The following is a 16,351-nucleotide window of genomic DNA, read 5'->3' as shown; positions in this document are numbered from 1 at the left end:
TGAACACAGGTTTTGGTCTGTTGACCAAAATGGTACCAAACCTGACAACCTGAGATAAATAAAAAAAACACATCACGTAAATAAGTCTACTTTAGACCATAAAAAGCCAATTTGGGATATATGCTTATTTGATTTCTAGCTGAGAATTGATGAGACATGTTTGATATAAAGCTACAGTTGTAAAATAGTCAGCTAAGCTTAGCTTAGCATAGCATAAAAGCTGGGGGAAATGCCGGCCGGTCTCCATCCAAAAGTGTACCAGCTTCTACAGTGACTGAAATACTGTAACACCCACTGTATTTAAGAGGCTGGGACATATTATCACCTGTAAATTAAGATCACTGTGTTAAGTAAGAGGTGAATTTGTGTCAAGTCCTTGCCTTTTCCTTCTTTTTTCTATAAGGATTCAAACTAGCTCCTCTTTAGGCCTTCCATTACTACCACCTCTTCTATTTATCTCTCTATCCTCATCTTCTACCTCAGTGAAACTGCAGCAGATGAGTCTCATTGCTATTTGTGTCACTATCCTAGAAAAATATTATGCCACTGAACCCAGTGTTTTTTTCAGTTATTTCAGAGTTCAGAGTTCACTGTTTACTACCTTGAACACAAGCAATTTTCTGTGTCTTAAAATGGGATAAAAAGCTTCAGACAGCCATAATAACTGGGAAGGTGCTCATTCTTATGATTATCAGCAAGATAGTGATGCAGCTGCGTAAGAGGTGCAGCAGTTAAAAGCAATAAAAGAACCATACTCACAATAAATAAATGCACTCAAAGCTAAGAGCTGAGTTTGATGGTTCTGACTAGAATAAAGGAAATGTAACTTAATGTTGCTAGGCAACAAATACAACAGAGTAAGCAGTTACTGATTGGAAACGAAAATGAACTCCAACAACTAAAACAGAACAACTGGAGGCTGAAAAGCTTACCAAGCACTCAATGATGGATTTCTTAATGTGAATGTGTCAACTTTGACCCTGTGGTGTCTGAATTACCCCACTTGTCTTGCCCCGCCTTGAGCTAAATAAGCTGTATGAGCTCATGTGTGTGCATGTGCTTTTGTGTGACGGAATAAAATGGACAGAAGACTTTTCCCTTGCCAGAGGGACAAAGGGGCAAGGGGGGGATATGAGTGACTAACATACAGAGAGGGAAGAAGGACGACATGGGGACAAATGGACATTACCAAGCCCCTGCTTTGATAAAACTAGTATATTTTGTTTGTGTGTGTGTGCATGCAGAGTACAAATGCCTGTGTGTCAGGCTAGTCAAAGGCATTAGGGCCATCCTTGCTGTGCATGATCAGTGGAAAATCCCTATTTATCAATTATCTAGTGCAATACATCGGTGACACTGGTTCCATTTCAATGAGCTTGGGCACAGCATGACACTTTAAAACACAGACTTAAGGGCGAGGTGACTGCAATATTTTATCCACCTCCATTCAGATAGGAATGTTACACTTTTATTTGCATAAAGTAGAAGAAAAAGAACATTTACATGGTTTGAAAAGGGACTCCAGGATTTTTTTTAATTAACGTTTTTTGTCTGTACATTATGTTTTTGATTAATCATTTAATCTATAACGCAAAATACACATTTTTCCAAAGCTCAAGGTGATGCTTTCAATCAAAAATGTAATAGTTTTGAATATGAAATGTTCAATTTGTGTTGGCGCTAAAATAACTCCATAGAAAGGAGAGTATGATAAATTGCTAACTTGACGATGGATAACAAGATTATAACCGACCTACCATCAGACTGATGGACAGAATGAGTGTCTCATACATAAGTGCTTTGAGAATAAGAGAGTGAGAACAGCAACAACCACTCAGCCATTTGCAAGAACTTAGCATCCAACAAAACCTACACTTTTGAAGCAAAAAAACAACAGAAGGCGTTGTGTGTGACTGTTGATAAAAATATATGCTCACTCATTAGCACTCCACCTCCCAAGCTCTTGTCATAACAACTTCAGAGCTTGACCCTGTAGTCTTTTGCTCTTATGCAGAAAAAGCTTTCTCTCAACTGTCTGTCAACGCTGACAGCGATTACTTTACACTTTACGCCCCCTCTCTCTATGTTTTTCAGATTGCTGAGATACTCACATTTCTCCCTGTCTAATGTCAGAGGCAAGCTAATGGAGTAAGTAATGGAGTGACTTGGTTGCTGTTTGTATGTGTGTGTGTGTGTGTGTGTGTGTGTGTGTGTGTGTGTGTGTGTGTGTGTGTGTGTGTGTGTGTGTGTGTGTGTGTGTGTTCTCCATGGACCTGAAATGAAAAGCACTCCATTATTCATTTGTGCCTTGAGAGTGTCCACAGATATAGGCGATGGCCGGGTCAAAGGAGTAGGAAAAACACTCCTCGGCCATTTCTACTTACTTGTTTGTTTGTTTTCTTCCTGCATATTGTGCCATATACTTTCTTGTAAGATTCCGTTGACCTTTCTAGCCCTGTCATTTTATGGTTCCCTCAAGGGAAAGCTCTATGCCATGAAGTATTTGACAGCATACGGCTGTGAGTGATATGCATCATCTGTTTTAGGTAAAGATTACGATGTTGGCGATCTTTCCACTCTCATCCTTGTGCGCTACTCGTTTCTCTCCCTCTCTTTTCTTTTGTTTCTTTGTCTTCTCTAATGCTTTCTTCGATTTTTCCATTCCTGCAGCACTTACCAGCACTGTTGAAGCCGCAGCCCAGGAAGAAACCTCTGACTTCTGGGGCTTCTCCCATCAGCGGCTTATGGTCTGCTGTGAATGATTCTGGGAACGGAAAGCGAGAGAAAATTTGTCGATTAAAAGTGGCAACAAATGTAAGACAGACAGACTCATGAGGTTTTAACATGGTGATGTGGAGATAGGTTTGAAGGCATGGAACGATGTACTGTACTCATCACACACACACATACACACACACGTATTATAACAGATCTACTTAATTGCAATTTCGACCTTAATGGTAAACCAACCTTTTGAAGTGCAAGTTCTTTGAAGTGAAACACCTTTCTACTGTATGTTTTCTACGCTCTGAAGGGCATAGGGTACTTGTAGAACTCATAACACTCTGATCACGGTTGAGATCTCTGCTGCATTCTTCCTGCTCTCTCCTCAAGGAAACGGCTGAGGACCAAGTAAGTGAAAAGTGCTCAACGCGGTGTACTGATTGTGTAAACAAAACACTTGAAAAGAAACAAATCCAGCCTTAAAATAAAGGTCACGGGTGAGGAGATGGCTCGCAACAACAACTGGACTCCCTGAGCTTCCTCTACCTCTGAGCTCCGTCTTTCTTATCCTCCATTTATTTTTCTTCCCATCATGGTCCGTTTTCCATTTCTCACATTTTGTTCGACTCCTCTCTCTCTCTCTCTCTCTCTCTCTCTCTCTCCTCTCTCTCTCTCCTCTCTCCTCTCTCATCTCTACTTATGCTATTGTTTGCCTTTCTTTATATCTCCACTACTTCACAAATTCTACTGTTTATGCTTTGCAGTTTCCTTCCCTCTTTTTCAGATTTCCTTCTCAATTTCTCTCTTCCTCTGATCATTCATCCATATCTGTGACTATATTTTTGTGTAACTGTACGTTTCAGCTCAGCTCAGTCATTTGTTTCACTTCACAAATTCCTTCTGACTCTCCAAACAGCTGCATCACACGATGATGATGAAAAATCTATTTGGATACTGTAACTTTTCAGGCTGCACAGCTCCAGACCGGCTCATTCAACCACGTCGGTAACGTGTTACAGCTTGGACAGGAAGCCGGGGATCAAACTCTCTCTACAAACATGACACACAGCCTACTAGTTTAGGTATTCATGAGCAAATGCAGTATGGGACATTGGGCATAGGACATTTCACATACGGATCCATTTCACTTTTAAATTAGAATGTGTCCAATTTAAGAAGTGTCATGAAAGTTGCTTGTTCCCTGCTGTAATGCATAATGTTATAAGACTTTTGCAAGAAGGGCTTGCACAAGTTTTACAAAAATGTATGCTTCAGTGGAACTGGTGTGTGTGTGTGTGTGTGTGTGTGTGTGTGTGTGTGTGTGTGTGTGTGTGTGTGTGTGTGTGTGTGTGTCTGAGACTACCTGGTCCGCAGACAGTGGACTTGATGCCAGTCTGCTCCAGGGCAGGAACTCTGTTGATTGCACCCTCAATATGTTGCGTGAATACATCCCAGTCCAGGTCAAACAGGCTGAAGGCAAACTTATCAGACACCTGGGAAATAAAACACAAATACATGACTTACTTTAAACAGGTTTTTAAACTCTTTGAAAGTTATATAGTCTATCCTGCAGCAAGAACACATTGATGTTTAAAATAAAGGAAGAACATTTTAGAAAAGGCAAATTAGTGACAGATTATGAACCAAATAAGCAAAAAACAAAACAAAAAATCAAGTAAGATTACACAGTGCTTGTGTAGAAAATTGTGTATTTTTGTGTTTTAGATGATTTATTAAAAAATAACAAAGATAAATTCTAGGATTTATTTTAAACTTGTAATAACTTCCAATAACAATAAGCAGTGGAAACAAGTTGCAAATAAAATATTTACACATCACCATCTTCTTTTTGTTTTATCAGTTGCTATATTTATATCAAATTTGTCACACATCCAGTAGTTGCGGAGCAACATTGCAATTAATTTGGAGTCGTGTTTCTGGCCACCTGAGGAGTGCAATCCCAATATTCACTCTCTTTGAGCTATTTTTAGTCTCTACTGACTCTTGAGGAAAAATGATCTATAGGTTCATCACTACGGGCGACCACTTTCACATTGTCTCATTGTCATTTTTTGTATCAAACACCAGATATACTCAGCTCTGTGTGTTTGTATTCCCCACAAAATGAATCTACACCACTGCAGTGGATTGCTGGATGTTCAATGTTGGTGCCCCACCTCAAAGTCAATGTCTTTGAGACTGATGTGCTCTTTTTCCTTTTTATTCCTTATCACTTTTGACAAGAACACTGTAAATTCAGTCCAAGTCAACACGTGACTGTAGAACGTGCCAAATGTGTGAGGACGACACACACTGCAGCCAAAACACAATCCTGTAGCATCTGTTGAACCGACTCTCTCTCACCAGGGAATCAACATCTGTCAAATCAGACCATTCCCTCTCAGTTCCCAGTCCAAGCTTTAATTTGCTCCCATCTGGACTTCTGTAACTCCCTCCTTGTCAGCCAGGCCAAAATGGAGCCTTTAGCTCCTACAACTCATGCCAGGCAGTGCAGACTGCCTCGCCTTAAAACTCTTTCCTCCTACACTAATCTGACTGACTCAGGGTGCTCAATTTAAAAAGTCCAGCACACCAGCTTGTGCTCTGTGCAGCGATTTTATCAGTCATGTATTTCTCCCTATATCCTGGCACTGATCTGGTTATCCCACCACTCAAACTTGACTCTTCTCCATTTTGGCTCCTGGTGAAATGCAATTCCCACTTCCCAGAAAAGCAGTCAATCTCTTATTTTTTAGAGGGCAACTGTTCTGAGTCACTGCAAACAAATACCACACTGGATAATATCAACCTACCACCTATAATGTTAAATATATTAGGCACAAGTGATTCTTTAAGTCAGAAGTCTGAGAATACTGAGGGAGAAAGGAGTTCCTATGGCTTTACAATTAGCGTCAATGGTGACACTTTCAGTTTCTATTAAGACTTGAACGTTACAGGGATGTGCAAGCTGTTGGTAGCTGCTTTTATGTGAACAAAGAGTTTCTGTATTATTACCGAGCACTGACACTCAACTGGAGTATGTAAAGAGCAGCGTTCTTTGTCCTAGACACCACACTTCTCTCAATCCCTCCCAAGCCATCGATCCTGCTCATCTTCACTCAGCCTGCACCCTCTATTCTCTCCATCTCCCTGCTAATTCTCCATTCTGTATCTCCTCTTTCTTCCTCCATCCGCCTCAAGACATCAAAGCAATGCTCAGCTGCTTCTGCGAACAAAAGAAGCTGCTTCTGCGAAAAAGAAATCCTCTAAAATGTAAAACCACTGAGGAGTATGTGGACTGGCAGGCAGCCAGACGGAAAGACAGAAAGTCATAAAGTCAGTCTGACTAGAAAGAAGATATTATCAGTGTCCTGCAGAACCCCAATCTAATGCCTTTCATGAGAAACTGAAATTTAATATTGTTCTAGTATTTACATTTTTTGGGCCTGATAACTTTTTATCAAAGACTGAGAGATATATTTTGTTTAGTTTGTTTCTACAAGTTGTACCACTTAAATGTATTTTTGATATGGCTCATTCTTAAACATGAGCAGGTTGAATAGATAGAAATCTTTACTTGTAAATGGTAGGGGTGCAGGATTACAGTGTAAGAATAAATGAATAAATCAAACCTGAATTCATGAGGAGTGAAAAGTTATAAATGTGGAACCCTTGGACAGGAAAAAGATGCCTGCCACCAAACCTTCCAGCCCAGTTAACAAACTACTATAAAAACCTGTCTTTGAGATAGAGCACACATCCATTAAGACCACCTGTCGATTCAAAGGCTTTTATAAAAGATCAATCTCCAAAGTCAACCACCCCTTCATAGAGTCAGTGTGTGCATGAAAAAACCGCCTGTACGATTACTTTTTATAGCTGCCAAAGAGTTGTTTGAATAATTTGTCTTCACAGTCTTTTACAGAAATGCTTTGGTTTTAATGTTCCAGTAAAAAGCGATTTCACCAGTAGTGGCTCCAAAAACATACGGTTTGTGGGTGGTGCTAAAAGAAAAGCTATGGGGTCATTAAAATCCATGGGTTTATCTCTCTTGGGGCATGTACTAAACTCATCAATCTGCCTATAATAAATATCTAGTGTGCAGGCAATAAGACACTTGATTTTTTACTATGGATGACATGGTACACAATACCTTTTTGATAAAGTACGGATTTGATACCCAGCCAGAGGATTAGGCCTGTGGACACCTTATTTCTTTACGTTTATATTCAGTATAACAACTTTGCCTCAATGCTTGACTTGCAATGTTGTTTGTACTTTGCATTCTTGTACTTTTTTCAGATGATAGGATTGATACCACTCTGTGTTTATGTTGGTTGTCTAAATAAGGAAGCTAGAACAAGCAGCCAGTTAGCTTAGTACAAAGACTGTAAACAAGAGAAACTCTGTCCAAAATGAATCCCCAGGAAAACCACCATATTTAAGATTAAACTACTGACAGTATTTAATTAGTGGATAGGTCTTCCAGGTCTGTGAAGTGAAGCAAAGTGTCTTAAACCTGGATTCTTTCTTATGGCCAGCAGGGGGCCACTCCATTGGATGCAAGAAAAAAAGTATTTAGCGAGATAGTATTTAGTCTTATGGGGAAATTACCCTACTTTTTATTTGATTTTTTACCACAGTAAAAAGTTTCCTAATGATTCTATGGTCTCAGTTGGTAGTTTCAAGTCTTCATCCATACAGCATGATGTTCAGGTTAGGCTGTTTATTTCTAGTCTTTATGCTAAGCTAGGCTACAGACACGTGAGTGGTATCAATCTTCTCACCCAACCTTTGGCAAGAAAGCAAGTAAGCATATATCCTATAATGCCAGACTTTTTCTTTCTGGAAAATGTTACTTATATTTACTTTTACTTGAATGCAGGACTTATATTATTCATTATTATTATGCAACTTTTACTTAAATAAAAAGGACCTGTATTTTTCCTTCCACCACTGTGGAATAAAACTGCACGCACGCACGCACGCACGCACGCACACACACACACACACACACACACACACACACACACACACACACACACACACACACACACACACACACACACACACACACACACACACACACACACACACACACACACACACACACACACACACACACACACACACACACACACACACACACACACACAATTTTGAGTCCTGTTATGAATACCGTTTGACCTCCAAGCTGATACAGTACCAAGTAATTAATGACAAGCGAATGGAAAAACAGACTAAATAAGACATAAGGTCAAACTGACGGAGAGAATGAGAAGTCTCTAAACAGGATTAAACTTTATTAAGCTTCCTAATTGAAGTATTTGATTTTATGTCAAACAAGACGGACATTGCGTCATGCCGCTCACTCAGGCACACAAACACACAATACTTAAGGTTTCAAAGTCTCAAAGCTATCGACAGAGAATACGACGGTTAATCATTCAGAGAATATTCAAGCTCACCTCCTCCCAGAAAATGGGGTTTTGTTCATATCCACCCACGGACAGGGCATCACCTTGGAGGCGCAGGTACACTGATGCATCATGGTCCCTGACATTTGGCATGTTCTGCAAAAAACCGAAGTGGAAACATTTAAAACATTAAATTAGTCCAAACTCATTGTGCTGTAGTCACAGAATGATGGGCAGATTAAATATCATTAACAAGAGGAGGATGAATTTTTATTCATCAATTAACTGAAACATAATCGCAAATGCACATCACAAGTTATTACAGGCTCATTCTTTATCTAAAAAAATGATTACTTTGTTTGATTGGCAGCTAAAACTGTAGAAAATTAATTCATAATGAAAAGACCCAAAGAAAGCCAAGCTGATGGCAACATATTTAAAGCTCTACCACCAAAATGCTTAATATTTCTCTCTTTTTAAAAGTTATCACAATTCTTGGTTAATTTTATGTCAGTCAATGAACGGATTAATTTCAGCGTAACTTTTCTTATCACAACAGAACCAAAAATAGGACCATTATATGGGGGGAATTTGGTGAAACGAAAAGGAAATTACCATGCTGTTCTCATCGTAATAAAGCAGATTTTCCCTTTACTCTGCCCAGATTCTCAGATGGCATTTAGTGCTTTTTGTTACTTTACACAATGGCGTATGTACAGAACAGGATATACAATATGGGACATAACAAGCTTAAAAATCTTTACAGCACCAGTGGAACATACCCTGACATACCTTAACAAACCATAGTCTTTTTTTATGTATAGTATGGCAGCTACTGACATAGCATGAAATCTTCTTTCAAAACACAAGAGAGAGGAGCATTTATCTCCTTCAGTCACAGTAAACATTCTTATAGAAGTGTCTAATGAATAATTACACTTCAAGTATTTTGTGTCATTTGTATTCATTCCGTCACAAGCACTTTTCATTCGAAAGTCAATTGGCTCTGTGGGTACAAAACCAAAATACCAGTGAACAAGCTGACATTTGGAAAAAGGCGTACTACATATAATGAAAGCCAAACTGCTGTTTCCCTCTCTTTCAGTGCAGTCCATACTTCCATGTGATCAATACTGAGCACTGGACTTCAGTACACTCTGTACTCACGCAGATGTGAAAAACATACACCACTTATATCAGCAAGCTTGGTTCCTTTTTAAATTTAAACCAAGTACAACCTCCAAGGACAAAAACACATCTATATTCACACAGAGACATGCGGTCAGCATGAGATGTTTGACCTGACAAGTTGCACACCCTGGTGGGAACAGATTTCCTGATGGCATCCGAGTGTGTGAGTGTGTCATTTAGTGTGTGGGTTGATGCCTGTGTACATGATGTAGCAGTAATGCTGGTTAAGCTGCTCTTAAACTACATAACACAGGGAAGCTCTGACAGCCCGTCTAAAACCACCGGCCTCTAGAGGATGAGCCCAGTCATGCATGTGTACACTAACTAAATCTAACACAGGCAAGAGCCACAATCACAGAGCTACAGTGGATCATATACAGAAGCCATGTCAGACATGTGTTATATCTGCACACAGAGGCCTCCCCCCCAATGGCCCCCACACCCAAATACACAACTTATGAGTATCAAAGGATAGAAAGAAAACAATCTCCACTTCTCTCACACACAAACAAGCACACACATCTCATTCCAACACTCACTAACAACAGTCTGAACCATTAGAGGTGGAAATCTATGATGTCACAGTGCCCCCTGTTGGTCATACAGACTTAATACAGACAGATGAAAGAATTTCTCTCTCCATGGGGAATTAAATGAATAGTAAAATCTTAGTTATAGTAGTACTTTCTATGAGGATGCCTGAAATGTATGAATTGAGACATCTATTCTTAATGAATTGTGACATCTTACAATAACTGTCACAAGGTAATAGTGGCATTGTATCTGAGGATAATCGATCGATTCTTCTGGACTATTTTTTGAAGGTTTTTAGAAACATTATGCTGCTTCATATTATCATAAGAATTAACAAAACAATGAACTCATCTTATTTTCATAAAGGTAGCTACATCATAATGCAAGCTCTCAAATGTTAATGCTTACTTAAAATGACATTTTTGAGAATGAAAAGTGCAGAAAATATATAATACTCAAACAGAAGTCAACACACTACATAGAACCCAGAGATATGTTGTATACAGGAAGAGGTGAAGAGCAATACAGCTCAACAAGTCATTTAGTTGAGTTAATAAAATCAAAATAACCCTATACTGAGACAAACATAAGTAGCATAATCAGGAGCCTCTTCTATCTTCTGGTGTCTTGTATTGACAACACAAGAATTTTAAGACACAGCTTTGCTGCACAGGTCAGCATTTTCTTTCAGGATATGAAGCTCTAAAAGCAATAACATAAAATATGAAAATCACACCTGCCCTTTGCTACCACACTATCGGGGTCTAAAGATCATTGTACCAATGGTGGACTTTATTTTTAGTACAATATATCATGAACCACAGTCAAATAGACAGACAAATAGAGGGTTTACCTGTATGCCTTCAATCCTTTCTGTCACCACATAGGCGTGATGCATTGCGATAAGAGGCACCTTGACTCCGGCCATTTCCCCCAGCTTGGCAGCCCATACACCTGCATGTAACACACATAGACAAAAATGTAATAAAAATGCCACCTTTAATTCTGAATAAATGCAATTTGGTCAAAAATACCTGATGTACCAAATTGCTTATTTTGCATTAAGTGTCAAACGTCTATGCCAGGGCTACAGTTGGCCCGCTGAAAGGGTCAGGCCTCACAAGCAGAGTAACAAACAATTTTTCAGAGGCCGACTTTAATGGCAAAACGTTACCAGCAGAATTACTTCAATTTACATGTCAAATAAAAGAAAAATCCTTTTAACCTGAGGTACTGTTGTCTTTGGAATGATTATTCAGCTGCCCCTGAATCTCACCTGCACAGTTCACCACACAAGGTGTCTCAATGGTCCCATGAGGGGTCTCCACTGCCTTCACCTTCTTCATGCCGAAGTCATCTGTTCGCACTTGGATACCAGTCACAGGGCAGTTCTCGATCACCTGATTTAAAGAAGATGGTCTGGAGTTATTCACATGCAACATGGAGATGGTGCATATGCTCTGCTCCACCCTTGCAGGAGTCCCAGTATATAACGTACATCGGAGTTGTGCAGTAAATCATTCGAATAATATCTGCTCATAGGCTGTGAAACCTTGCCATACTTAATAATCCTAATAATATTTTTAAAAATTCCTCATAGATCACTATATAGTAAATTAATGTAAAACACTTAGAAATGTGTTTAACACTCACACTAAAGTGCATTTTCGCTGAGGTTCTCCAAATATAACAGTCAAAGTTAAGCAAACGGTGCAATACACATTCTTCCACTCAATGATCACATGGTTTCAGTGGTTGCAAGTTGCTTTAGCATTGTAAGGCTAAGTAACATAATCTAGGACATCATGACTACACTGTACATTGGATCTGATAGCCTGAGTTTAGCTTGCTGTCCAGCAGCTGTGCAGTCTCAGTTACCATGGTGATCTACCCAAAAGGTAGCTACCTTCATGAGGCAAAAAAGTCAGGCTAAATCCCAAATTCAGCATTTTATTACTTAAAAGGCTTATGTCTACTTTTTTATGTAAAACCTATATTTACTCTTCTTGTGTTTAAATTGCATTAGTATGTAGAAGTCAGGCTCAGGCTATAGATGAGTTTAAGAAGTATGGTTCTGTGTGTTACAATTACTCACTGCCGTTCAAGACGTAATTTGTTCGAACCAGCAATTAATATTTAGCTGTACACAAGGTTATGACGTGGTTATCTACACTGGATTTTCTTGTTTAGATAAGGGTGCTATTTTTACACAGTACAGTGTTGTGTCACACAAAAAAGCTGCAGCTTACAGAAGAAGAACTCTGTGCAAAGCAAAATCCTTTAGAAAAAATGCAATGCATGCAAAGTTATTTCAAACTACCAAAATGATCCAAACAGAAAAGTTAAACATTATTTACTTATTTTTTCCAGAATTTATTTTAAAGATATTTGCAGTGTTCAGAATGATGGGATTTACTATATATGGACAATTAGCATAATGTAAAGCACACAGAAAAGTATGCAAGACTGAACTGAAACTTGAATCACATACACACAATTGTATAAGCTTCTAATTGCAGTATTGTATCGTATCTTTGTATCTACTGTTCTAAAAATACAAAAATACAATTTATAAATAATAACTTTATTTGGTTGCCTAGACTGCAATTATAAATATGTACATCCATGATCTATTTCCAAACATTGTGTAGCCACAATGGGCCAGCTCACATTACCGTGGCTCCCCTGGCGGAGGCGGCTCTGGTCAGGGTGGTACAGGTGCCTGCTGGATCCATGGTGCCATCTTTTGGTACATACAGGGTTCCATACAGATCATCCACATTCATCAGAGGATACAGGTCCTTGGTCTCAGCAGGTGACAGGACATGGGACTCGATACCATAAACTTTACCCAGCTACAAATAAGGGGAGATAGCATGTTTTATTGGTTATGGTGTTGCTTGAGAGGGATTTCTTTCATTTAAAGATGTTAAGTTGCATCACCTGTATTCTACATCAAATAAGAAATCCTTGCACAACACTTGTATGTACTTCACAGTAGAAGCTTTCAACATCTGATTATCTCTCTTATTGTGAAGCAGCCTCAGGAGGAGTTGACTTACAGCCACTACTAGCATATCATTAATTAGGTTTCAACTGAGGATTGTTGAACACGTTAGTTTCTTTTTCAGGGGCTCGATCTGTTTCACACTACGCATTGGTTAGGTGAAGTTCCAAGTGAACTTTGGACCTCCAACACAAATAATCAAGGTAAACAAAGCCTTTTCCCGGTCATGTGCCCCAACCTTAACACCATGTTGAGCGAACAACACCCAAATACAAACCCAAATATCATCTCTGCCTTTTAAAGCCCTGAGGAGTAGTTCCAGTAGCTGAAAATCTGTTTCACTGGCGGTATGCACAGATTAGCTTTCTACCTGGTCTTTGGTAATCGTGCCAGGGGTAATTTTCATCAATAATAGAATTATTCATGAGCTATTATTTGTTGGCAGCCCCCTAACTGACAGAAACCATCAGTATTTTACATGCACACAGGCCAGATTTATCTCCTATCCACAAACTTATTTTAGAACTATGTCTCACTATGACTTACAGCGATCATGCTTAGAAAACAGGCAAGAGAGCAAATAGATTTTTCTATGTATTATTTTGAATACAAGGATAAACCTCTATGTGGTATGATCTTTCAACCCACCACAGTGATACTTCCATTGTCTGAAGTATTTGTGTTCTTAAGAAAACCCTGTAAGCGTTTGCAGCCACTTACTTTGTACAGGACACAATGACACCCGTTGTTATGGAAACCATTTAAAGCTCTAATGGAGTATGCCGTATCTTATCCCAGTTAAGGGTCCAGTGTGTAGGATTTAGTTGGATCTAGTGGTATAGTTGCTGACACAATATGGCAAACTTCATAGCAGAGTTCCCTCCGTAGATTAAAAACATCTCATTTTAAGGGAACAAAAACACAATGATTTTTATTTTCAGGTGATTATACACTAATTTAAACAAACCTATAAATATTATAGCCAATAGATCCTCATAAATGTTAAATACCGGACCTTTCATTTTATATTTAAACAGCCTCATCTCAATGCAATCAGCTGTATAGTGAAAAACAATCAGCAGGCAGCTACAATTATGCTCAGGTGTTAGCATGTTGTCTAGTGTTAGCAAATTTTAGTCAGTTCAATATCTTCTGCACCACGCATTAAGGGTCTGATTATTTGTTTGATTTCAAACAAACAAATCAAGAAAGTCTGATTTCTGACATTAGTTAATACTGTAAGAGGAATTAGTCTTTAATTAATTATGTTTAAAATGATCAAATACATTAAATGATAAAAGAGCTATCTCGGTTCTTACCGACATGAGGCGCTTGTACTCGTCCAGCCTCTGCTTGTTGGAGGCAATGAAGAGTCCTCCATTTTGGATCCAGCCTGTGTGGAGACCCGTCTCCTCCTCCAGGTCTTTGCTGATCACGTTCCTGGTGTGGGCCAAGAGCTCCACCTCAACATCACTGGGACGGAGCTGCCACAGCAAGCCTAGTGAACAGATCCATACGTCGACAGATGTACAGACACTTTTTGACAGGAGTGCATGTGCAGTGCGTGTGCAAACACAAACTGAGCACTTTATCTACAGAAACCTTCTCAAGACATGAAGACCATGTTAGTTGAACTAAACATAATTTAAAAACAGGAGAACAACATTTCAGCATGCATCATCTCCCTCTCAGGTACATACACACTCATTACACCTGTTTGTTACCTGCAGTGTGCCAGGTGGTGCCAGCAGTCAGTCTGTCTCTCTCCAGCAGAACTACGTTAGTCAACCCCATTTTAGCCAGGTGGTAGATAGTCTGACAGCCCAGACTGCCTCCTCCGATCACCACGACATCAGCTGACCTGAAGTAGGTGGCAGATTACTAAAGGTGAGCTGAGAAATGACTTTCAAAGTGGGATAAGGTCGATGTCTAATTGGGCATATTTTTCTTGCTGAGAATTTAACAAAAAGATTGACACCGCTTTCATAACTAATATGTCCAATTTGCTTAGCTTAGGATAAAGAAAAAATAATGAAAACATGGGGAAGCCGCTATCCTGGCTCTGACCAGAGGTAACAAAATCCTTCTACAAGCATCTATAAAGCTCACTAATTAACAATCCATAAATAGATTAGGTTTAAAAACAACACTTTCTGGTTTTATGGAGGGGTCAGCCTAGCAGTTTCCCCTCTCTTCCAGCCTTTATACTGAGCTAGGGTAACTGGCTAATGGCTGTAGATTCATATTTAACACACGTATATGAGAGTGGTATCAATCTTCTCATCAAATTCTCGACAAGAAAATAAATAAACTTATTTCCCAAAATGTTATCACATAAAATTCAAAAGTGTTGGTTTTTGATTACTGAGTAGATTAATGATAACAATGTTTATTTTATTAAACTGACAATCAGATGATGTTTTCAGACCTTTTTCAGACCTGAGTGATTCACAGAGCATCTACAATCTGTTCAAGTTTTGTAGAGATGCAGCAAAGGGCCACAGGTCGGAGCTGAACCCATGACCGCTGCAGTAAGGACCCAGCTGCAGTAAGGACCCAGCTCCACCAAGTGAGCTACCAGGGCGTCAACCTACCCCGCTATGTGTGTATTCTTCATCTTATCATGATGTCAGAACAGAACAGAAACAGGTCTTAAGTCGCAAAAACTACTGCAAGTCAATGGTCACTTTTGCAGCACAAAATACCGTCAACACCTGCAGGCATCCACTAAGCTAACCTGGGTAAAGGTTTAGTGGGTCCAGAAGAGACTCCATCCGCCTGTTTGAGTGTTTTCTCGTAGGGAACACTTTTTTCCTTGGTGGGCTCTGAGCTGTAGGATCGAGTGGTTGTCCGGCACAAGGGAGAGAGAGGAGGTCGCACTGCTGACACCACCCGTCGAACTGCGCTCCCTAGGAAGGCCATGGCCCCTGTGGACAGTCAGATGACACAAAGGCATGTGGGTTGTATTGTGCAGAATACTCAAGGTCTCAATGTAAACTCTTGTACAATGCAACTAGTTTTCCAGAATACATGTATACACGTACAAGTATCCAAAATACTCTGCATCTGCTAGGTCTGGTTGAAGAAGATGATAATGTTACACTTATTTGTAGTAATTAAACAGTCAAATCCAAAGATTGTGTACCGTCACACTAAATTGAATTGTGCAATTGTGCACCCGTGAAAAGTCAGGTGGTTTGAGATCATGTTATAATTTCCAGTCAACTGCTTTGATTAGTGTCCTAGATTTCTACCACCAAAAGTTGCACACAAAAAAAATGTAAAACTAAATTCCTCTATGGAGATCAAGGTTCACAGTGTCGAATTATCACTAAAACTGATTAAGCTGCAACTTTAACATGGTGAATGAATAACAGTATTGTTTCTGGAGGTAAAAATCACTTGTGGGTTTTATGCTTTCTCAGCCACATGGCTTATGTTAGCAGAGGGTTCAAAGCAGGCCAAGATCTGGTCCAGT

The 16,351-nt window shown here is 39.4% G+C and overlaps 1 protein-coding gene across 1 annotated transcript in view; it reads right to left on the bottom strand.

The window, feature by feature from the left end:
• sardh (sarcosine dehydrogenase) overlaps positions 1-16,351 on the bottom strand; it is a 46,733-nt gene that overhangs the window by 29,559 nt on the left and 823 nt on the right. The window contains exons 2-10 of the mRNA XM_051412663.1: positions 15,611-15,800; positions 14,598-14,734; positions 14,193-14,371; positions 12,542-12,721; positions 11,143-11,266; positions 10,720-10,820; positions 8,193-8,297; positions 4,088-4,217; positions 2,678-2,764 (exon numbers count right to left, since the gene is read on the bottom strand). Coding sequence (XP_051268623.1) covers positions 2,678-2,764; positions 4,088-4,217; positions 8,193-8,297; positions 10,720-10,820; positions 11,143-11,266; positions 12,542-12,721; positions 14,193-14,371; positions 14,598-14,734; positions 15,611-15,795 — 1,228 coding nt within the window. The 5' untranslated portion in view covers positions 15,796-15,800. The remainder of the gene's footprint in view (positions 1-2,677; positions 2,765-4,087; positions 4,218-8,192; positions 8,298-10,719; positions 10,821-11,142; positions 11,267-12,541; positions 12,722-14,192; positions 14,372-14,597; positions 14,735-15,610; positions 15,801-16,351) is intronic.

The sequence above is a fragment of the Dicentrarchus labrax genome, unplaced genomic scaffold, assembly GCF_905237075.1.
Source record: "Dicentrarchus labrax unplaced genomic scaffold, dlabrax2021, whole genome shotgun sequence".
In the NCBI taxonomy this organism is placed as follows: domain Eukaryota; kingdom Metazoa; phylum Chordata; class Actinopteri; family Moronidae; genus Dicentrarchus; species Dicentrarchus labrax.
This window is presented reverse-complemented; position numbering and strand designations above follow the sequence as displayed.